Source organism: Microcaecilia unicolor, chromosome 3 (genome assembly GCF_901765095.1).
Source record: "Microcaecilia unicolor chromosome 3, aMicUni1.1, whole genome shotgun sequence".
Classification (NCBI taxonomy): domain Eukaryota; kingdom Metazoa; phylum Chordata; class Amphibia; order Gymnophiona; family Siphonopidae; genus Microcaecilia; species Microcaecilia unicolor.
The window spans coordinates 423094647-423117601 of NC_044033.1; the positions used below are offsets into that span (position 1 = coordinate 423094647).

At 43.0% G+C, this 22955-nt stretch overlaps 1 protein-coding gene across 1 annotated transcript in view; it reads left to right on the plus strand.

Moving 5' to 3' along the window:
• The window catches only part of SMC6 (structural maintenance of chromosomes 6), a 413908-nt gene extending 408123 nt beyond the window's left edge, over positions 1–5785 (plus strand). Inside the window, 1 exon segment of the mRNA XM_030198844.1 lies at positions 5381–5785. Coding sequence (XP_030054704.1) covers positions 5381–5498 — 118 coding nt within the window. The 3' untranslated portion in view covers positions 5499–5785.
• The last annotated feature ends 17170 nt before the right edge of the window (positions 5786–22955 follow it).

The following is a 22955-nucleotide window of genomic DNA, read 5'->3' on the forward strand; positions in this document are numbered from 1 at the left end:
GCCAGCCACTTCACTGTAAATGCTCTGGACAATTTTCTCTGCATCATGCAATTCCTCTTTGTCCGGGACCCCCCTAACTCATGTATTCTGTCACATTGATCTGTTCCTCAGTTCCGCCACCTGCTTAACAGCTCCATATGATCCTTCTGCATAACCCTATTATTTTCTTAGCCACTTCCACTTGGCCCATCAACTCTGCAAAGTCTTTTCTTGTGTCTCTGACCACCTCTTTTATTTTGCCCCACATTCTTTGGAGCTCACTCCTAAATTCTGGGGCCCCAGTCTCTGCGATCTGCTTTTGTAAGGGGTGCTGCATTATCAGTCTCCTGATTGTGCAGAGGTCTGCGGTTGATCACCGTGTCCTCCTCTGATGCACTGTCCCCAGAGTCTCTGTGAGCTGCCGTAGATGCTGCGTGCACATGATGCAAGCTGTTATCAGCCAAGCATGAGAATCTGCAGGAATCTTTGATTCGCATTTTTGCCAGTATAGCTAAACCCAGCTGCAATCAGAAGACAAATCCTCTCCCTTTTCAGCACTTCTGGTGGGGTATGCACTATATTTGAGGGATAGTAATGCCTGATGGACCAGAACTCTGTTCTCACTCAGCCATGTTGCCTGGTGATAGCTACCCAAAGTCCAAATTGCATTTCATTTTTGAGTTGAAGTATTCTATCCTTGGATTCCATCCTCATAGAAAATGTGGGCAGATAAAGACCATGGGGCCTATTCAGTCTGCCCATTCATACCTACTAAACTCTACTAAGCTCCTTCTCTCTTACAGAACCTCTGTGCTTGTCCCATGCTTTCTTGAAATCGGTTACAGTCCTCTCCTCCACCTCTGCTGGGAGGGTGTTCCATGCATCCAACAGTTTCTGTACAAAAGTATTTCATAAGAACATAATCATTGCCATACTGGGACAGACTGAAGGTCCATGAAGCCTAGTATCCTGTTTCCAGCAGTAGCCAATCCAGGTCACAAGTACCTGGCAAGATCCCATAACAGTAAAACAGATTTTATTCATTGGATTTTCCTTAGATTACTCCCCAGTCTATCCCTTTTCACCTTCATCCCATTCCCTCTCGTTCCAGAGCTTCTCTTTAATTGAAAAAGGCTCATCTGTGAAATTACGCCACCAAGATATTCAGATGCAGTTCTTGGAAACCTAAAGTACATGATTATAGTGGTCAGGATGTGAAATTACCTGTGGTTGAACAACAGTAAGATTGTCAAAATTCAAAAAAGTTCTCAATTTCATATGTAATTTATAAATTCAGCACTGCTTTAATCTATGCTTTCGCTGGCAGATTAGGGTCAAGAGTAATCACTAAGGGCTTCTTTTTCAAAACCGCGCTAGCGATTCCCACGCGGCAAATGAGAGGAAGCCCATTCAAATCCTATGAGCTTCCTCTCATTTGCCGCACTGGGAGTCATTAGCGCAGCTTAGTAAAAGAGGCTGTCAGTCCTTAAGCTCAGTAGAAATAGAGAGAACCTATTCAGCAACTTTCAGTTGAGTTTGCAGTTGTATAACAGGAGTCTCAATATTATAATTTCTGTTCTCTGAACATTTATAAATAACTTATTCACTAACATCCAAGTTTTTACAGTCTTAAGATATAACACTACTGATTTAATTTTCTTCAACAGAACTACTAACAGGCACAGAAAATTGTAGGTTGACATATAATTGATAAATAATATCTAAACCTGATAAAAATAAGCAATTTGGTTGAATATAAATAGTAAAATTAAATTGCTGATGTGCCAGACCCTGTGATGTATCTCTTGATATAGAAAATACATGGAGTACTTATCACCTGGTCTAACTTGAAGAGCTGTTTAAGCCATTTGATTGCACTCTCCTATGCCAATATAAACTAGCCTTCTCAGTAAAGTGCTATGATTAATTTGTTCTACCATTTGTTTTTTTCATTCTGTTCATCTGTGATAATTCTGCAAATTATTGTTTCATACACAAATGTTTATATATCCTTGCTATATGTTTTATTATGTTTAAGTATTTATAATATTTTAAAATATATAACAAAATGTATATTAAGGACTTATAAACATTTGTGTATGGAACAATAATTTGCAGAATTATCACAGATTAGTTTGTTCTCCCATTTGTTTTCTTTTTCCATTTGAGGATTTTTGGGTGAATAGATTATTTTTGCCCTATATTTTATTCATGATTAATAGAATCAAATGTTACTGGAATACCAGAGAGCACCCAGTACACAAGTCCTTAGTTCAAATCCTCTTTGTATTGTGTCAAAGCAAGATAAAAACAGTCTCAATGCCATGTTTGTCACAAAATCTAAACGGAAGTATCTAGAAAGCCCTGGAATTAGAGTACAACCTTCTCTAAAACCTTAGAAAGAAATGAGGGTGTAGAAATGGGCCAGTATTTAACTGGGTCCAGTTGGTCTACAGCTTGATTATTATTCTTTTTTTAACACTGGGCATATACATGCCCTTTTCAACAAATTAGACATATATCCTTCGGTGAAAAATTTATTAATAATTACTGTGATAGAATTAGCTCTTCACTCTTTCAATTTATGAACACTAATCTTTCTTTTTAAGTTATTTCTTTGAAATGCCATAATGGCTCCAATTCTTCTTACTTTTATTTACTTTCCTAACACACAGGGTTTGTTTCGGGGGGATTTAAGTATTTTCTTTCAGCTTTTCCCACTGCCTTTTTTTTTTTTTTTTACTCTACTCCCCCCATAGATACTCCCAGCCATCTAATAACTCTTTGAGGTTTTCCCAAGATAGTTTACCTGAAGTCTAGGATCCTCACTTTGAGTGAACCATGCCCACCCATGTCCGAATACAGAATCACACTATCTGATGATCACTGGATGGCTGATGATTGCCCTCTACAGCATCAGGTGCTCACTCCCCACTTGTAAGTGCCAGGTCCAGTTTATGGTTGTTAATAGTTCCCCTATTGCTGTGTTGACGGTTTTATGTGTGATATTTTTTTATACTGTGCCACCACTCCTTTTCTTGCTACCCTATCTTTCCTGAATAGATTATAACCCTGTATAACTATATCCCATAGTTCTCCATAAGACACTTCTGTATGACCCACCATGTCATCATCTTCCATTATAGCCTCTAGATCCAGAGCTTTATTTCCAATACTATGAATATTGGTATACGTTAGAGCTGTAACGAATAGCATGTTTTACTATTCGGTCAAATACAAATAGTGGGCATTGAGCTTTAACATAACAAATAATAAAAGAAGCAGTGTGAAATCAGAGTTTAAGTGTTTATTTCAAAAGGATTAAGCACAGTAGAGCCACAGATTCTTATTTGAATTTAAATCATTATTCGGCTAAATATGAATAATGTATTTTGGGTACTGTTCAGGGCCGAATCAAATCGAATATGAATATTCAGTACAGCCCCAGTAAAAATAGCTTTCCAGGTGTCTCTTTTCCCCATTTCTATTGAAGTATTAATGTTTTACTCACCTCAGGGTTTTGTCTACCCATCCCTATTAATCGTAGTTTAAAGATGTCTTCAGTATGATAGCCAGTCAGTTTTGGAAGACATTTCACCCCTCGTTTTATTGGTGGATGCCATCTCTTTTCAGCAGCCCTTAGAAAACCATCCTAATGATCCTGAAAGCTATCACCTTGTCAATACTAAAGGATGTGGATGTAATGTCATGCGGTGCTCTGACAATAATGGCTAATTTTGTGTAGTAATTGTTTGTTTGTTTGTTTATTTATTTGCTGCATTTGTATCCCACATTTTCCCACCTATTTGCATGCTCAATGTGGCTTACAATGTTCCTTCATGGCATTTGCCACTCCAGAGTAAAAAGGTACAATTGATATTAAATAGAGAACATGGATAACCTAATAGATTACAGAGTAAAAGAGACAGTTGGTGTTAACTAAAGATTAAACAGATAGATTAATAGAACGTCATTTCAGAGTATAGATGCAATTTGTATACTACAGAGAATATAGATGATCTACAAGAACTAAACAAAAAGCATAAGGAGAAAACATTTTGGATATCAAGTAAGAGGTGTTGTATTACAGGTACTATTATGGGTCATTGTGGTATGCCTTGTTGAAGAGATAGGTCTTCAGTGATTTGCGAAAGTTGATTAGATTGTAAATTATTTTCAGATCCATTGGCAATGCGTTCCACAGCTTATAAATATGGAAGTTTGTGTGGTTGGGAAGACTTTTTTTCTGTCTATGTACCTTTTGAGCCCTTATAGAATTTACCTTTTCTAGTATGTCTTTTATATTATTCCTCTGTTTGGTTACAATACTGATCAGAAATTCAAGGTTAAAGAACATTTTATGTAGAAACTATTGCTAATGAAAGAAGATAGTTTGCTAGTTCAACTGGAGGTAGAAATTTTTTTTATGTGTCATGCCAAATTATAAAGTGTTTATAAGCTATTAGGTTGAAATAGCTTGAACTGCTGCATGATTAGGGCTTCTAAAGGGTTTATAAATAGCAAATTTAGGTGTTTATTTTCTAAGGAGCCCTTTTACTAAGGCGCGCCTAAAAGTGGCCTGCACAAATGTAGGCGCACATTTTGGACGCACGCAGGCCAATTTTTTAGCGCGCATGAAAAAGACTTTTTTTTTTTTAGCCGAAAATGGACGTGCGGCAAAATTAAAACCAGCATGCATCCATTTTCGGCCTCAGACCTTACCACTACCCATTGACTTAGCAGTCAGGTCTCCTGCTAACCGGGTGGTAAGCCGCCAGCACATGTAAACCGCTGATTACTGCCAGGTAAGTGCCACACGGTAGAAAATAGAAAATATTTTCTACTGTGTGTTTTGGGCGTGCGGCAAAAATGGAATTATCACCCGGGGCACGCATTAGCTGAGCAGTAGTTCCAATTTGGTGCGCATTGGGCATTCGAGGGCACCTACGTGTCTTAGTAAAAGGGCCTCAAAGTAACTAAGGGCTCCTTTTACAGAGTTGCGGTAGTGATGAAGCCTATAGGAATTCTTCATTGCATTTGCTATGCTGGGAATCACTACTGTGGCTTTGTAAAAGGAGCCCTAAGGTTCTTTGACAGTGCAGAAAATCATTGTTTTTGTGGCATAGGTGCTACTGCCAGGTGCATTTTCTGGTGAAATCAAGTAAAATACATTTGTGCAGCTGAGGAATTATCAGCACGGAATCAAAGTGGAGGATCCAAGATAGATTAAGAGGAGAGGTGAAAGAATAGTAGAAGAATTAGGGTTTATCCAGAAATCAATCACAGAATAGGACAATTAAAATTTGTGAATCAGAGAAGACATATAAAGCAAGGTCATTTAGCAAGATGCATTAACAGTCATTCACCAAGATAAGTCATTTCAGTTTTCTTTGTTTTTTAGTTCCCTGCCTTCAAGTAGCCTTATCCGAATCCTTCGAATGCAAGACCCTGAGAGAGGACAAACAACGCTGCCATTTCTACCTCGAAGTCAAGATGAAGAAAATGAAAATTCATCTTGATGTTCTCACACTCAAACACTTTGCATTTGTTTAAATAATGTATTAATATAAAATATAAGTTTGATAAATTATTACCTGTGTTCCAGTTTGAAAAGAAATTTTAGTTGATATATTTCTTGGCAATAGGTAATCTTCATTTTGGGGGTCCTTTTACTAAGGTGCACTAACAGATTTAGCACACGCTATCAATTGGCATGATCTAAATGATGATTCCCATTATATTCCTATGGGCATCTTATCATTTAGCACGGTCTAAGAGCCCTGTTTACTAAGCCACGTTATAGGCGCATTAACGTTTTTAACGCGTGTTAACCATGTATGCGTATTAACTGTGTATGCATCTACAATATCCCTATAGGCGCCTAAACGGTTAGCACTCACTATAACTGTAGGCAAGTTAAAAACGCTAACGCACCTTAGTAAACAAGGCCCTAAATCTGTTAGCGCACCCTATATTATCTGCAGTGTATGTTTACTTAAAATGTAAATAAAAGTGTGAATAGGGTGACTAGCTTTCAATGTTTGAGAACTATTTGAGCACAGATATTGTGAAGATACCTTTTTTTTTTTTTTTTTTTTAAACTAATACCAGCTATTAATTATTTACATTTTATATATTTCTTACTTTTTGTTAGCTGGTATGTAAACTTTTCATTTTTTATTGTCTAAAATTGGCATGACAGTACAATTTTTATATATCAAATTTACCACTAATAATTGCAGTAATTTTAAACAATATATACAATGTTGTAAAATGTTTATCATTTACCATTATATCAATAAACATCATACTCTTAACTTGGTTTAAAACTCTGCTCAATATTGTGGGTCAGCTACATGTTTGCCATTCATTATTCTGACTTCAGTGGGAGGATTAAGCTTATTTCCATCACCTTTTGTGTGTAAACAGTATGCATATTAGAGGTATGACTAATGAACCTAAATCAAAATGCATTATGATTTAAAATAAAAGTCATAGAGCAGCATCTCTGGCTGACGTTGTTGCCCTCTGCACTGAATGGACATCTGTTCAGATCTTTCTGGAAAAGACTTGAGGTCTTTCATAAACATGGAAGTTTCTGTACTGTTTCCATCTTGCTGTATCCCTCTGTTCCATTTCGACTGTGAAAGGCTTCAGACATATTAGTTTAATGGCCTTGCTTTTTTGTGTTGCTTCATTCTTATTTTAACAAAAACACAAATGCCAAAATCTGCCTAGAAAAATTATTTACATTTTATTCTGCTTGGCATCATAATGCTTGTTTTGGCTCCTAATCAAGATATGTCATTCATAAATAAATAAATAAATGAGTGCTTGAAGGCATGATGTACTGGCCAGGAAACCACACCAAGCAGAGGTGACAGGGTTATGCTGAAGGGGCTGTGGCCCCTTAATCCAAGAGGAAGCCCAGGAGCCAAGTCTGGCTTCTCCTGTTGAGTGCAAAGCCTAAGAACGTCAACCTCACATGAAGGCTCTGGAGCATCAGCATCGAACAGGTTTCAAGCAGAAGCAAGAGAGTTCAACATGGGAAATTTATCCTCCCTTCAACACAAGTAGAGTGCAATATCCTAGGAGATGACTTTTAGGACATGAAGATGTGGGTTGGTGTTCTCACCTGCTTGTGTTCAGTGCATCTTCTTCTGAATCAGAGTTCTTTGGCCTTTCTTAAATTGTTGAAGACTGATTTTTTTTTTTTTTTTGTAATTGTGATCTCATATTCATAAAGGTCTGCCAAGAAAATGTGGGACACACTGTTAGGAAATTATCAATCTTTAAGACTTGCCAGCCTAGCAAGGATGGTTTTAAACTTGGCTGATTGAGGAATGGTGACAAAAGCCTACAGGAAAACTGTATGTGTATAAATGAACCTTTCGGAGCAAAAGCAAGCTGTGTCCAATTTTTTTCATTATTACAGCTATGCACTGATTCATAGCCTTTGTGGCTTTTCAGGGAAAAAAAACCCAGACAATGTCCATACATACAGATCAAAGCCAATTCAGGCATTGCTTGTTCTTTTTACTGAAATGTATACCTCACAATTTAGATGGCCAGTTTCTCCGATTTGTAATAAAGTGGATTTGGCTCATTTGTGTTCTCAAGGGTCAAAACTGCAATGAAATTGTGGGAAGGAGATGATGTACCAGGTTTTCAGTATTAGCAGGTAGATACACTGATGCCGTAGTAAATTGGAAGACATTTAAGGTACCAAATAGAAATTGTAAGACTGAACCAGGTGAAAGTAAGAGGCTGGTTAAGTGACAGACTGGTGTAATTCGTAAGAGGGAAGAAATAGAAAATGAGAGCATGGAAAGAGCCTCTTGGAAAGTCCTGTGTACAAATGTCCATAGATACCTAAACGAAAGGTATACAAAGTAATGGGTCCAGATGGGAATACATTTGAGGATACTGAAGGAATTTCTGGAAGTTCTGCTGACTTTGCTGTCTTATCTTTTAAGTGCTTCTCTAGAGTCAGCAGTGGTTCCAGAAGACTGGAGGACAGATGTCCACCAAAGCAGAAGTAAGGAAGAGGATGAGAATTACAGGCCAGTCAGTCTGACCTCTGTGATTAAATTAATGGAAAAATTTCTAATGCAAAGGAATCTAATGGATTGCAGGACCTAAGACAGCATGTTTTTACTAAAGGTAGCGCATTTTTTTTTGAGTGGGTAGCATAGAACATGATTGAAGATAAGGGCCAAATGGCCCATCCTCAGTAACCATTAACTCTTCCTTTCCTAAGGGATCCCACATGCCTGTGCACTAGACATGATGTACTTAGATTCAGCAAAGGCTTTGACACAGTTCTGCAAAGGTGACAAATAACTGAACCCCCTTGATATATGCCAGTGGTTCCCAAACCTGGTCCTGGAGGCACTCCAGCCAGTAAGGTTTTCAGGATATCCATAATGATTGCATGCAGTGGAGATAGTACATGCAAATCTCTCATGAATATTCATCGTGGGTATCTTGAAAACCTGACTTGCTGGGGTGCCTCCAGGACCAGGTTTGGGAACCACTGGTATGTGCCCTAAAATGGCTAGGTTAACAACTGTTTGAATGGGAGGTGACAAAAAGTAGAGGTAAATGGTGGTCATTTTGAAAAAAAAAAAAAGGCATAATCATTGCTGTGCTGTGGGGTGGGGGGGGGGGGGGGTTGGTTCTTGGTCTGGTTGTTTTTAACAAATATTTTTCAGTTATATTGTAATTGCTGTCTGGTAAGGTTTGCCTCTTTGCAGATAATGCCAAAATCTGCAGTAAGTTGAACGGTGGGAATAACATGAGGGGGATCTAGCGAAGCTCAATGAATGGTCTAGAATTTTTGGAGACCGCACCTTCCAAACATGATGGAGCCAGTCCAGAGGTCACTATTAAAATAGTCAGTGGTCTTCACAAAGCGTATGGGTACAGACCTAAAGATCTAAATATGTATACTTTGGGGGAAAAAGGTGAGAAAGGGAAGATATGATAGAGACATATAAATATCTCCATAGCGTAATTGCACAGAAAGTGGACCACTAATTGAAAGGAAGGTCTGTAATGAGGGGGCTTAGTATGATGAGGAAAGGGGACAGACTCCGGAGTAATCTAAGGAAATACTTCTTTACAGAAAGAGTGAGGGATGTGTGGAACAGCCTGTGGAGATGGTGGAGACGAAGACTGTCTGATTTCAAGAAAGCATGATGCAAACAATGAGGATCTCAAAGGGAGAGGAAGGAATAGTAGAGATTAGTAGTTGGTATGGATGGGCAGACTGGGTAGGTGATAAGGGGGCTTTTTTGATTTGATGTCTAAATCCGACTTTGGATGATTTGTGGAAAAGGTCAAAAAATCGAGTAGCAAACATGACTGTTTTTAAACCGGAACAATGTATATATATATATATATATTTTTTTTTTTTCAGAAATGCCCATTTTCTAGACAACGTTATGCTCGGTGCATCTTTTTTTTTTTTTGGACCATTAAAAAAGAAGTCCAAATAAAAAACACACAACATCAAGCCATTGGGATGCAGAAGGAGTTTCCCCTTATATTGTATGGGGAACCCACCAAAAACCTACTGTACACCACTACAATTGCCCTTTTGGTGACAGGTGTCACCTGTGTGTGGGTACTGTAGGTTTTTTGTGGGTTTTGGAAGGCTCATGCTTACCACCACAAGTGTAACAGAGTGGGTTAAGGTTGTGGGCCCCCCTTCTCTACAGTGCACTGCCACAGCTGCTAGGCTAGTCCAGGGGTCTGCTTGCTGCACTAATAGGACTGACCATAACATCTGAAGCTGTTAGAGACACTGTAGTAGTGTTTCACATCTTTGGGAGGTGGTCAGTGACCACTGGGAGAGTATGGGGGGGGGGTCATACTTTAATTCCTCAAGTGGTCATTTGGGGCACCTTTTTGTGACTTAGTCATTCTGAAAACAGGTCTAGCCCAAAATGTCTTAGTTTTAGTCCTGGATGTTTTTGTTTTGTTCCATTATGACAGAAAAATGTCCAAGTGTTAGGAATGTCCAAATCCCGCCTCCAAACACCCCTTGTGATTTGGATGCACTGCAAATAAACTGCATAGAAAAACTTCTAAAAATGTGTTTTGAAAATAGGAATTTGGATGTTTTTGCAAGAAAAACATCCAAATGCCAATTTGTGCCATTTTTTGGTTGTTTTTTCTGTTTGGAAAATGAGCCCCATGGTCTTAATTTGCCCTTATTTTCTTTGAGGATGGAAATGAAGGATAGAATGCTTCAGCTCAAAACTGCAGTGACATGACTTTTGCACTTTTAAGAAGACATGGGTGGAGCTAATCTGCACAAAGTAGCAGTTTACAATGCTATAGATTAGTCTCAGCAGAGGGATATCCCGCACAGAGTGGCAGTTACAACCCTAACTATCTTACTAGGCAGACTGGATGGTCTATGCTTGATTTTATCTGCTGTCGTCATATTTTGAAAAGTGTATACACTATTGTATCCTTCCCAGCAACCTGTATGCCAATGATTCCCAAACCTGGTCCTGGAGGCACCCCAGCCAGTCAGGTTTTCAGGATATCCACAATGAATATTCATGAGAGATATTTGCATGCACTGCCTCCACTGCATGCAAATCTGTCTCATGAATATTCATTGTGGATATCCCAAAAATCTAACTGGCTGGGGTGCCTCTAGGACCAGGTTTGGGAACCACTTCTGTATGCAGTAGATGTACAGGAGATAAATAGTCTGTCTTTGAAAACAGAAAGCATGCACATTAGAAGTAATTAGGCAGGCTAATTGGAAATTGTCCTCACAGGATAATTTTCAAAAGTATATTGTTGGATTTACCTAGCTAGACCTTCCAGAGTAGTTTGACTTTGAAAATTTGCTACCAGTTATATGGATACAAAAGTACCTACAGACTATGTGCAAGTGAAATAATGAAAACTCCTCTTGATTATATATTTTGTTGGATTTATGTAAATAAGTCATATTTAGAAATACTACATTTTAAGAACGCAAATTGAGCTTAGAAAAGTCATCCTAAGGTGGTATTTTTAGAAATTGTTTATCTGTTGGAAGGAAATCATAAGCATCTGATCTGTGTTTCCATAGATTCTCTTTGTAGAATTCCTAGGATCTTATTAGACTCTTCTATCCTTTCAGGCATCAGATTTCAAAGGTAGACCTCATTAATAAAAGGCAGAACTGGAAGAGATGAGGGGTTTGGTCTTCTAGGGTTTAAACTCTACATTTCTAGTCTAGCACTTAAAAATAACTCAGTTTTTATGTGGTGTATCATTTTTTTAAAAATGCACAGCTATACAACTTGCACTGACTTCTTTACATAGAACTATGGGAGATGTTGGCAGAAATGGTTTACCCTTTCTGTCCATCTGTGCCTGACTGCTGTGCTGTCAGATTGCACGATTTATAGTCTTCTTCCTTCTGCTGTCAGTAAGATCTGTAGAAGTATAATACTTCCATGGTTTTGGCTCTTCCCACCAGGGCCGTGCCGATGCGGTAAGCGGGGTAAGCGCCGCAGGGGGGCGCCCACCTCTGGAGGGCGCCGCCGCGGTGCTTACTCTCGCCCCGCGCCGCCGAGGCCTTTAAATCTTTTACCTGGTCGCAGCAGCGTCAGTGAAAGCGCTGCCGACGTCTCCCTTCCCTTGCACTCATTGGTTCCCTCAGTGTCCCGCCTTCTAGAAGAAGGCGGACACTGAGGGAACCAAGAGCGCGAAGGGAGATGTCGGCAGCGCTCCGCTTTCACTGACGCTGCTGCGACCGGAAGTAAAAGATTTAAAGGCCCCAGGGTGCGGAGGAAAGAGCAGAGGCATAGGCGCCCCGTATAAGAGGCTTGGGGAGGCTAAGCCTCCCCAGCCCAACCATGACCTTTAAAACCGGCTCCGGTCCCCACCTGGCAGTGTTGACGGCGTCCCCTGTGCCTTTGAGCAGCTTACCGGCACACGCAGCACTTCTCTTGTTTCTCCTCTTCGTTGCCGTCGCGTCGTCCCACCCCCCCCTTCACGCGATTTGCGAACCGCGCTGCCGCTTAGCACTGCTTAAAAAAAAAATTTACACGTCAGCAGGAACAGGCTGCTTCAGCCAATCCCAGGAGCCTTCCTTCAGCCCTTGGGCGGAACACGCTGAAGGAAGGCCCCTGGGATTGGCTGAAGCAGCCTGTTCCTGCTGATGTGTAATTTTTTTTTTAAGCAGTGCTAAGCGGTTCGCGAATCGCGTGAAGGGAGAGGACAATTTGCTGGAAATGGAGGGGAAGGGAGAGAGAGGAGGATTGCTGGTTATGGATGGAGGAGGGAAGGGCAGAGAGGGACAAGGATGGACATGGGGGCCCACGGAGAGGACAATTTGCTGGAAATGGAGGGGAGGGGAGAGAGGAGGATTGCTGGCTATGGATGGAGGAGGGAAGGGCAGAGAGGGACAAGGATGGACATGGGGGCCCACGGAGAGGACAATTTGCTGGAAATGGAGGGGAGGGGAGAGAGGAGGATTGCTGGCTATGGATGGAGGAGGGAAGGGCAGAGAGGGACAAGGATGGACATGGGGGCCCACGGAGAGGACAATTTGCTGGAAATGGAGGGGAGGGGAGAGAGGAGGATTGCTGGCTATGGATGGAGGAGGGAAGGGCAGAGGGGGACAAGGATGGACATGGGGGCCCACGGAGAGGACAATTTGCTGGAAATGGAGGGGAGGGGAGAGAGGAGGATTGCTGGCTATGGATGGAGGAGGGAAGGGCAGAGGGGGACAAGGATGGACATGGGGGCCCAGGGAGAGGACAATTTGCTGGAAATGGAGGGGAGAGGAGAGAGGAGGATTGCTGGCTATGGATGGAGGAGGGAAGGGCAGAGAGGGACAAGGATGGACATGGGGGCCCACGGAGAGGACAATTTGCTGGAAATGGAGGGGAGGGGAGAGAGGAGGATTGCTGGCTATGGATGGAGGAGGGAAGGGCAGAGAGGGACAAGGATGGACATGGATGGGAGGACAGGACCCAGGGAGAGAGAAGAAATTGCTGGAAATGGATCTAGAGCAAGAAATGAAGAAGAAAGGAGGAAAGTAAAGAAATAAATGGAAAGGAAGCCCTGGAAATGGAGTTAAGAGGACAGATAGCAGCAGACTCAGATACTGGGCCAGCATGATCGGAAAAAGAAAGTCACCAGACAACAAAGGTAGAAAAAAATCATTTTATTTTCATTTTAGCGTTTGGAATATGTCTACTTTGAGAATTTACATCTGCTATCTTATTTTGCAATGTATAGCAATTTGTTTCTAAGAATGTTGCTGACAATTCCTGTCAGTGTAGCAAGTGGTGAGCGATCATTTTCACCGGGGGGGGGGGGGGCGCCAACTGATAGTCTGCAGGGGGGCGCCAGAGACCCTAGGCACGGCCCTGCTTCCCACCTTCAAGTTTGCTTCAAATATCTACCAGACTATCAGCAAAAACAAAATATTTCCCTGTATTCTTTTTGAGTTTCATATGACTCCTTGCCCTTGGGCTTTCCCTTCTATGGAACATGTTACCTTCTAGGATCTTTTTGAAGTCTGTCATCTTAAATGTTTTGTTTTCTGTTTCTTTAGCCATAAACTTGGAGTTTATTCTTTCACTACCATGGGTATCTAAATTGCTCTGTCAAGCCAAATTCCTTCTGTTTCTGATGTCCCGTCAGAAACAGAAGAGTGCCTTTTGCGAGGAGGACCTCGGCTGACGGGGGGGGGGGGGGGGTTGGGGTCACCCACCAGCACAGGTAGGCGGCGGGTTGGTGGTGGGAGGGGGGGTCAAGCGGGTCAGCGGCGGGGGGGGGGGGGCAGGGCCCCACAGGCCCCACATAGCTACACCACTGATGCATGGATTTTTGTTGAAGGACAGTATGGTAAATGTGCTAATAAATATAAACGTACTATACCTGAATGCAACTCACCTTGACCTACTGAAAAGATTTGCACTAAATCCAAATCCATTTCCTTATTCTAAGATTTCTCCATGAATCATGACTTTCTTGAACCATTGCCAGACCAGTTTTTGCAGAGATGTTACTGGTATTACTTTTAGATATTTGCATTGGGAACTGGATTGGCAAGACTATACCCTTGATGTTCCTTGATGGATTTTCCACCTTTGGCAACTTAGATCACACCATTTTGCTCACACAGTTGAAAGCAATGGGGCTGGGATCAGCCATAAAATGATTTGAATATTTTTTTTTGATTGGTTGAGCTCAGCAAGTGTGATTTTTGGGCAGAGTTCTAGCTGGCAACCCATTTGTGGCTCCACAAGGATCATCCAACTCCACCATGTTGTTCAACATTTTGTATATTGCAACCTGATTGGTAAGTGTAAGGGTGTGATATTTGATATACTGCCTTTCTGTGGTTACAGTCAAAGCAATTTACATATTATATACAAGTACTTATGTACCTGGGGCAATAGAAGGTTAAGTAACTTACCCAGGGTCACAAGGAGCTGCAGTGGGAATCAAACCCAGTTCTCCAAGTTTTCAGGCCACTACACTAATCATTAGGCTGTTTCAGATATATGTGGATGATATCCATTTATTTTTTGCTATGAAGTCTAATAAAGGTTATCCATCGGAGATCATTGCAAGCTGCATACAGGCTGTAGGCAACAAGCTGAAATGCAACAAACTATCCTTGAATGTATGGAAACTAGACATCCTGTGGGTGACCTATACATTGAATCCTATTTAGATTCATACTGACTTTAATAGCCTGTTGTATTAGTGTTTAGTACATGGGTGTCAGCATGCATTATGTGATGCATCACCATATAGGAATTCAGAGTGCTATTGGGGCAGATGACATGGCACTAAATTAGAAAAAGGGGCCCTAAATTAACCAGGATATATAAGAGCAGTGCCCAAAACAACATTTTATTAACAATGTGTTGACTGAAATCTCTGTTAAATCCTTGGACAGTCATGCAGGCTTTATTTCTTCTGGAGGTTGATAATGCAGGTTTACCTAGGTCTCCTTAAGACTCTTATATGTACATTAGAATTAATTCAGATTATCACAACCTACATCACCTCTGGTTGCAGTTTTTAGGACAGGATCGCTCTGGTCTTTAAGTTCCTATGCAGTGGAGAGTGAAATTTACAATCCTGATGCTTATCTTTAAAGATACCAGGGGTGAAACAGTTGGCTATTTGCAAAGCATAGGCGGTCGGTGGCCCAACTGTTTGAGGTAGCTAAAGGGGGCAGGGTTAGGGGTAATGCCAGGGGTGGGGCTTACATACATACTTGTCTGACAAAACACAGAAAAAAAATAAATAAAAGTAAAATAGTCACAATTAATACCTTTAACAATTCAACAACAGATCCTCCAAAATATTATAAAACCACGTCTGATGTTATGACAAACTAAAATTAATTTAAAGTGTTGATGTCACCCTAGTGCGGCCAACACACAATCTCTCCACTGCAAAACAGTATATACAAACTTGTGCAAAAACACACTCAGAACCTTAACAAACCATAACAGCAGTAATTCCAAGAACAGGACAAGCTACAACCTTATGATGTATGGAAAGGCAGCACTGTAATTACACCAGTCTCTAACCCAGGGGCGTATCTGCGTGGGGCCTCAGGGGCCTGGGCCCCCGCAGATTTTGCCCTGGACCCCCCCTACCGCCATCAACCCTCCCCCGCTGCCGTTCTTACTTTTGCTGGCGGGGGACCCCAACCCCCGCCAGCCGAGGTCTGCTTCCACCTTCCGCTGCCGTAAAAACTTCTTCTTCAGCCGGCGGGGGACCCCAAACCCCCGCCAGCCGCCCCGCGGTGTTTAAAATTCATCTTCGGCCTCCGTGGCCGTGCTGCTGTGATAGGCGCTGTTGAAATCCACTTCGGAGTCTGACGTCGCAGCACGTACAACGTACAACGACGTCAGACTCCGAAGTGGATTTCAACAGCGCCTATCACAGCAGCACGGCCACGGAGGCCGAAGATGAATTTTAAACACCGCGGGGCGGCTGGCGGGGGTTTGGGGTCCCCCGCCGGCTGAAGAAGAAGTTTTTGCGGCAGGTGGAAGCAGACCTCGGCTGGCGGGGGTTGGGGTCCCCCGCCAGCAAAAGTAAGAACGGCAGCGGGGGAGGGTTGGCGGCGGGAGGGGGGTGGAGAGAGTCATTGGTGGCGGTGGGGGCTCGGCGGCGGCGGGGGCGGCGGGGGGGGGCTAAAATGTGCCCCCTCCCTCTGGCTCTGGCCCCCCCTACCGCCGGAGTCCAGATACGCCCCTGCTCTAACCAATACAATACCTCGTGAAAAAAACAAAACAAAAAGGGCTGCAAATACTACATGCTAGCAGAATACTGCACCTTGATCACACATGAAAAACACATGATAACAGATATGACACAAGGAACTAGAAATCAAAAGATATGAAGGCAAAGTACTGAACTGGAAAGTTACCTCAAGAAGTCAGACTCGGCATGCAGTAATACTAGAGAAATTGAAACTTCCGTGCAAAATATCACAGATGCACATTTTCAAAAGCTGACATATTCCAATTAATAAATTCTGAATAAAATACTTTTCTCTACCTTTGTTGTCTGAGCATTTAGTTTTTCTATTCACTTTGGTCCCAGTGTCTTCTGTTTTATGGTGTCTTCTTTCCATTTGATATTTTTTCACTCACCGTGTGCACCATCCTCCTGTATCCTTATGCGTTCTGTCTACCATCTGTAGCCCTGTCCCTATCCTTCCTCCAGTTGCCAAAGCATTCCAATCCAGCCCTTAAATTTAGCAGTTTCCCCTCCATCCATATTCGGCATTTCTCCTCACTCCCCTCCCCTTCATTCATGTGCATTTACTTCCTCTGTCTTCCCTCCCCTCCATCGATGTCCAGCATTTCTCCTCTCTTCCCTGCCCTCCATCCATGTTCCATGTGCATCTCCTTCCTGTCTTCCCTCGATCCATCCATGCCCAGCAACTTTCCTCTCCCCTACCCTCTTCTCCATCCATATCTAGCAAATCTCCTCTCTCCCCTGGCCCCTCCATCCATCCATCCATCCATCCATCTATATCTAGGAAATCTCCTCTGGCCCCTCCATCCATCCATATCTAGCAATTATCTTCTCTCCCCTGCCCTCCCCTCCATGTCCAGTGATTTCTCTTCTCCCCCGTCCTCCCCTCCCCTCCATGTCCAGTGATTTCTCCTCCCCTGTCATCCCATCCCATCCATGTCCACCAATTCTCCTCTGCCCTCCCATCCATGTCCAACGATTCTTCTTTGCCCCTGCCCTCTCCTCCCATCCATGTCCGGTGACTTGCCCCAGCCCCCCTTCTCAGCCCCCGAGTTCAAGGTGTAACCCAGCCCCACCTGCCTGTCCTCAGCTCCCCGACAGCCATCCATTCCATTCCTGTCTAAAATCATGAATCGTCCAAAATGCAGTAAAAAAACAGCATGAACCAAATGAATCATAAAAGATAGTGACGTGAATAACGTCCTGAACCTTCACAATTCTAGAATGCTGAAGGTTCAGGACGTTATTCACGTCACTATCTATTATGATTCATTTGGTTCATGCTGTTTTTTACTGCATTTTGGAAGATTCATGATTTTAGACTTCCATTACTTTGTCATCTCGACTTTTAAAGAATACTGTGTAGCCCTGTTGGGCGAAACATGACCAGTATCGGGCTGATTTGTTTATTTGGTTGTCATTCAATAAACTATTTTCTTTGATTGATCTGCTTTTTTTTTTTTACCCCTCTGCTAGTACACGTTGCAGTCCACTGTAATTTATTTTACTCCTGTAGAAACATTTGGAGTAGAGAATTTCTCTAAGGGCCAGATGCATCAACCAAACGTTAAAAAAAAAAAAATTAAATGTAAAAGTCCCTCACGAATTTTGAAAAACGAAGAATGCACGCACATGTTCGGTGTGGTGTTGTAAAGTACAATGCATTAAACTGGTGTAATCCCCGTCGGTAGTCGGCCCCTAAAGCATGCGCAGAGCAGCCATGCGTTATGCTGGCTGCTCTGCGCATGCCCCAAACGTCAAAACAACAACAAAAAAAAACAAAACACAAGCACGTGTGTTTTGGGAGGGGGCAAAGGTGCTCTTCAGAAGCGTCCTGTATGGACGGCCTTGCCCCCCCCCCCCCCCCCCGCCCGAAGTCACAGCTGCTCCCCGCTTCCCCCTGCAGCATAGAAATCCAAACTTTAGCAGCCCCGGCCCCCTCCCTTCCTTTCTTTTGCCCACAGCTCCGCCTCCCGCCATCCTCCGCCCCCGTGCCCCCCTGCCCGAGTTCGCCGCTGCTCCCCGCTTCCCCCTGCAGCATAGAAATCCAAACTTTAGCAGCCCCGGCCCCCCTCTCTTCCTTTCTTTCGCCCACAGCTCCATCTCCTGCCATCCTCTGTCCCTGTGCCCTGCCCCGCCGCCACTCCCCTGCCCCCGTCTGACGTAAGTAACCTACGTAGGTTACTTACGTCAGAGGGGGGTGGGCCCAGCTCAGGGAAGGAGAGATGTCCTGAAGACTCGCGGTGATCAGATGTTCTTCTTGCCCGTGCAGTGCCTTCACACAGAGGTGAGAGGCGTTGCACGGGCCCGGTAAGGCGGAGGGGGGGCCCAGTGGAGGGGGGGAGTGGCGGCGGGCACGGGGACGGAGGATGGCGGGAGGTGGAGCTGTGGGCGAAAGAAAGGAAGGGAGGGGGCCAGGGCTGCTAAAGTTTGGATTTCTATGCTGCAGGGGGAAGCGGGGAGCAGCGGCGAACTCGGGCGGGGGGGGGGCACGGGGGGGGAGGAGGGCGGGAGGCGGAGCTGTGGGAGAAAGAAAGGAGAAAGGGAGGGAGGGAGAGGGCTGGGGCTGATAAAGTTTTAAATTTTGTGCTTTTTAATGCAGGGGGAGCGGGGAGCAGCGGTGACCTCGGGTGGGGGGAGGGGCAAGGACGCTCATAAAGGATGCTCCTGATGAGCGTTTTTGCCCCCGCCCTCCCTCCCAATTTTTTTTTTACATTACAGTTTGGAAGCCGGGCAGACCTAACGAGAGGTACAGACCTCTCGTTAGCTTTCCGGTGGTTTTCCTGCGTTAGGGCAAGCGGTAAACTTTGATGCATCTCATTCCAATAGGGTTTCTAAACAATTTGTTCATCTGCATTCCGTTTTCGTTAGCTGCTGTCGTCTTCAGAAAAAGGCCTTTAATGCATGTCACGGTTTAAAACTTGTTCGTTAAAAGGTTGTCAAAGGGTCGTTAAAGTTTGGTGCATCTGGCCCTAAATCTAAGGAAAGCAAATCTGCACACACCTGAGTTTGTCTCCAAGGAGAAAGAACCCCTGCTTAAAATTTCAGTCAAAACAAAGACCTTGAGCATTGGGGAATATGTAGTCAGTTTATTCATCTTTGGATTTGAAAAAGGGATGAAAATTGAGTGAATTATCACAGCTGAAATAAAAGGGTATCCAGGCCACTGTTCCAAGTGGGAGTCCTCACACTGCTTTGCCACCAGTGAGGAGCGCTGCTTCCATGTTGTGTTTTCAATGGCTAGAGACAGGTAAGCTCCTTGGAATCTTGCAGAGCTTGCCTGTCCCTCACTATTAAAAATGTGATAGTGAAACAGCACCTCCCACAGACAGGACTGTAGGTGGAGGACTCCTGCCCAGCTTAGAGGGAACAGTGATCCAGGCTTACCGAATATTAAAAAAGAACTACCACCGATCCAACATGGCCACTGGAGATAGTTCCGCCTTGAGTGTGCATCATTTCTGGGGGAAAAAGAAAACCCCCAGAAATGGTTTGTGCGGCGGTAATCGAGAATCACTGTGCATTGGAGGCGGTAAGAGTTGCCCACCACATGGCCATGTGGTAAGAGTTCACTTACCACGTGGCCATGTTTGGCTGGGGGCTTTTTATCCGCTATGGTGAAAAGGGCCCTGGCGCGTGGGAAAACAGCCCTCACCACTAGTGCTGGGCCCTTTTTTCCCCGCAGCTTGGTAAAAGGACCCCTCAGTTCTAAAGGGATTTTTTCTAGGGCTGTACTTATGAGAAAATCCCTTGAAAAACAGTTCCCAAATGGGTGATGTTTTGGTTACCTTCTGTACATCTGTTTTGTTTTGTTTTTTGGTCATGCTACAGGACTAGCCAACAATAAATTCACATGAGCAGAAGAAAATAGAAACAAAATACATCAGTTGCGCTGGGGTTTACTAAGCCAGTAATGCGGCTGGCTGTGCGCTAGTGCCGGGCTGTCGGCAATGGCACGCGGCTTACTAAACAGACCCTTTGGACTTAAGGATTTAGTCTAGGCTTGAGAGAAAAATCACATTTTACACCAGTTATATTTTGTGTTCCTAGGCTGCTTCTTTTAAGTTTGGATTCTTCTGTAATTGTCTGAGTATCAGTAAAGTGTCTTACGAGTACTGTCTAACAGTGTCATTTCAAAATGTTAAGAAAGGTTCTCTCATTACAAACACATTTATCAATAAAATAATTTGTGTAGTTCTGTTTAATGCTACTTCTCCAAGAACACTCCACATTTTTGGTAGCTTATGCTTTCCCTTATATCACAGGACAATTTATTTTGTTTCAATTGGACCGGTTTATATTTTTACCTTAGGAATTTGATAGTACTTCAAGTTTTTCCAAAATGTAACCTTAATAGATATTTCTAGTTTTACTTACTAAGGGGTATATTTACTAAGGCATGCTAGCGTTTTTAATGTGCATTAATGGATAACGAGTGTTAAACGCTAATGCGCCCACACGTTTAATGCGCCTTAACCTTAAAGGCATGTTAAAAATGCTAACACGCCTTAATAAACATACTCTTAAATGTAATGCGCTGTTCTTTATGATCTCAGTGATGTCATCCATAGATACCAAATTTATAAATGGCATTCTAAAATAAATTGTTCTAACATTGATATGTCTTGGTCATTTGGATTTTAATAGATCTATAAAAAAAAAACTGGGAAAACCTTACTGAATCTAAAATATTAACTTTACTGCAGTAGAGGCACCTGAGGGTGAAGGAAATATCCTCATATCGCTGCTGTGTGCTTAATTGGAGTAGAGCAATAGCCTAGCGGTTACAGCAGAGGGCGGAGACCGAGGGAAGCTAGGGCTCAAATCTCACTTTTCCTGCTGATGCACCCTTAGGTAAATCACTTCATCCTTAATTCTCTCAGCTACAAACACCTAGGCCTAGATATACTGAAGAGCACGACTGTATTAGCACTAGTGAATAGGTATCACTGCATAAGTTAGCACAAGTGAGTGACTTCTGGGAGTGGAGAAGTGGCCTAGTGGTTAGGGTGGTGGACTTTGGTCCTGGGGAACTGAGGAACTGAGTTCGATTCCCAGCACAGGCAGCTCCTTGTGACTCTGGGCAAGTCACTTAACCCTCCATTGCCTGCCACATTGAGCCTGCCATGAGTAGGAAAGCGCGGGGTACAAATGTAACAAAAAAAAATTAGCCCTTAGATTGTAAATCTTCTGGCAACAGGAATATAACTACTGTACACCTGAATGTATCTTATCTTCACAGACCTCATTCTGCCTCCCCCCCTCCTCCCCCAACACACTTTTTTTTGCAATTACTTTTCCCTCACTTAAGGGCCCTGTTACAGAGTGGCGGTAAGCCCAACGCAGGTTTACCGCTTGCTGTTCCAGGACTACCACCAGCCCAACGAGGCCACCGGCAGTGGTCCTTCCAGGGGAAAAAGACCCTCCCCCCCCCCAGAAATGGCTTGCACAGCAATAACCCGGCAGTAATCGGGCATTGTCGTGCGCTGCCCAGTTACCACCAAGTTAGTGCGGGAGCCCTTATCAAGGGCTCCCTCCTGCATGGCCACTCGGTGAGAGTTATCTCACTGCGTGGCCATTTTTTTCAGCTTTTACTGGCTGCGAGAAAAACAGCCGCCACCGCTAGCGCAGGGCCCTTTTTCCGCAGCTTGGTAAAAGGACCCCTCAACCTTGATCTGGATTGTAACTTTCCTCACTTCCCTTTTCCATCTGTGTTTATATTGCGTGACTATATTTGTCTTAGTGTGTCCTGCAGTATCATCTGCTGCTCCCTTCCTCATATAATTTTTTTTCCACAATATTGTAAACTGCTTGGATTTTTGTAAAAATATTTGCAGTATACCAAATAAATTGAACTTGAAAAGAGTGGGCACTAAACCTCCCCCCAAAACTATTCTGCTTAAGCAAAGACTTCAGCGAGCAGTTTGATATGTACAGTAGTAGTAGGAGGAATAACCACAGAGTAGCTGAAACCTGCAAAAAATTTGCAATTCAACTAGTATCCATATTCCAACACCTCTCTCATTCCTTCCCCTCTTCCTCTTTGCTCACCTATTTCCATCACTCCTTCCAGGATATTCTCCACTCTTCTTTTACTCCACTGCCCCTTCACTTCACCCTGGACCCTTTCTTCCCCATATTTCACCTCTAATCCCGCATACCCTCTTCTCTTCCCTGGATGAACTTTCTTACTGTCCACTCATTCCTCCAGGCCTCAACTATCACTGCACTGGCCCTTTTGATTTAACAGTATTTTTACTAGTAGTCAGCCCATTATTAAGAAAAAAAAAACATAATTCAACTGTGGAGAGTTGTTATCTGACTGTGGGTTTTAATTGTCTATGGCCAGATTATCTTGTTCTTAAAATTAAGGCCTATTATTAGTTTCCTGAAGGAGCAAAGAGGAACACCAAGGAAGGTGATAACCCCACCATATTTCCTTGAAGGTTAATATTTTTATCTGCTGTAAATACCAGGCTTGCTTTTTTAGATTAAATGATGATCATCAAGTGAACAGTGTACCTACATGATTTTATGGCCTTCACTCTTCAGTCCATCAAAGGGGATTTTTTTTCTTGACAGCAACTTTTCTGTTAAATTCTTTTACATAAAGAAATGGGACAAGATAGTAGGTGGAATAGTATTAGGTTACAAGTTCTTTGCAGATATCTTAGCTTGTTATATAATATATGTGGAAGTAGAGCTACACCTTTGTCTAC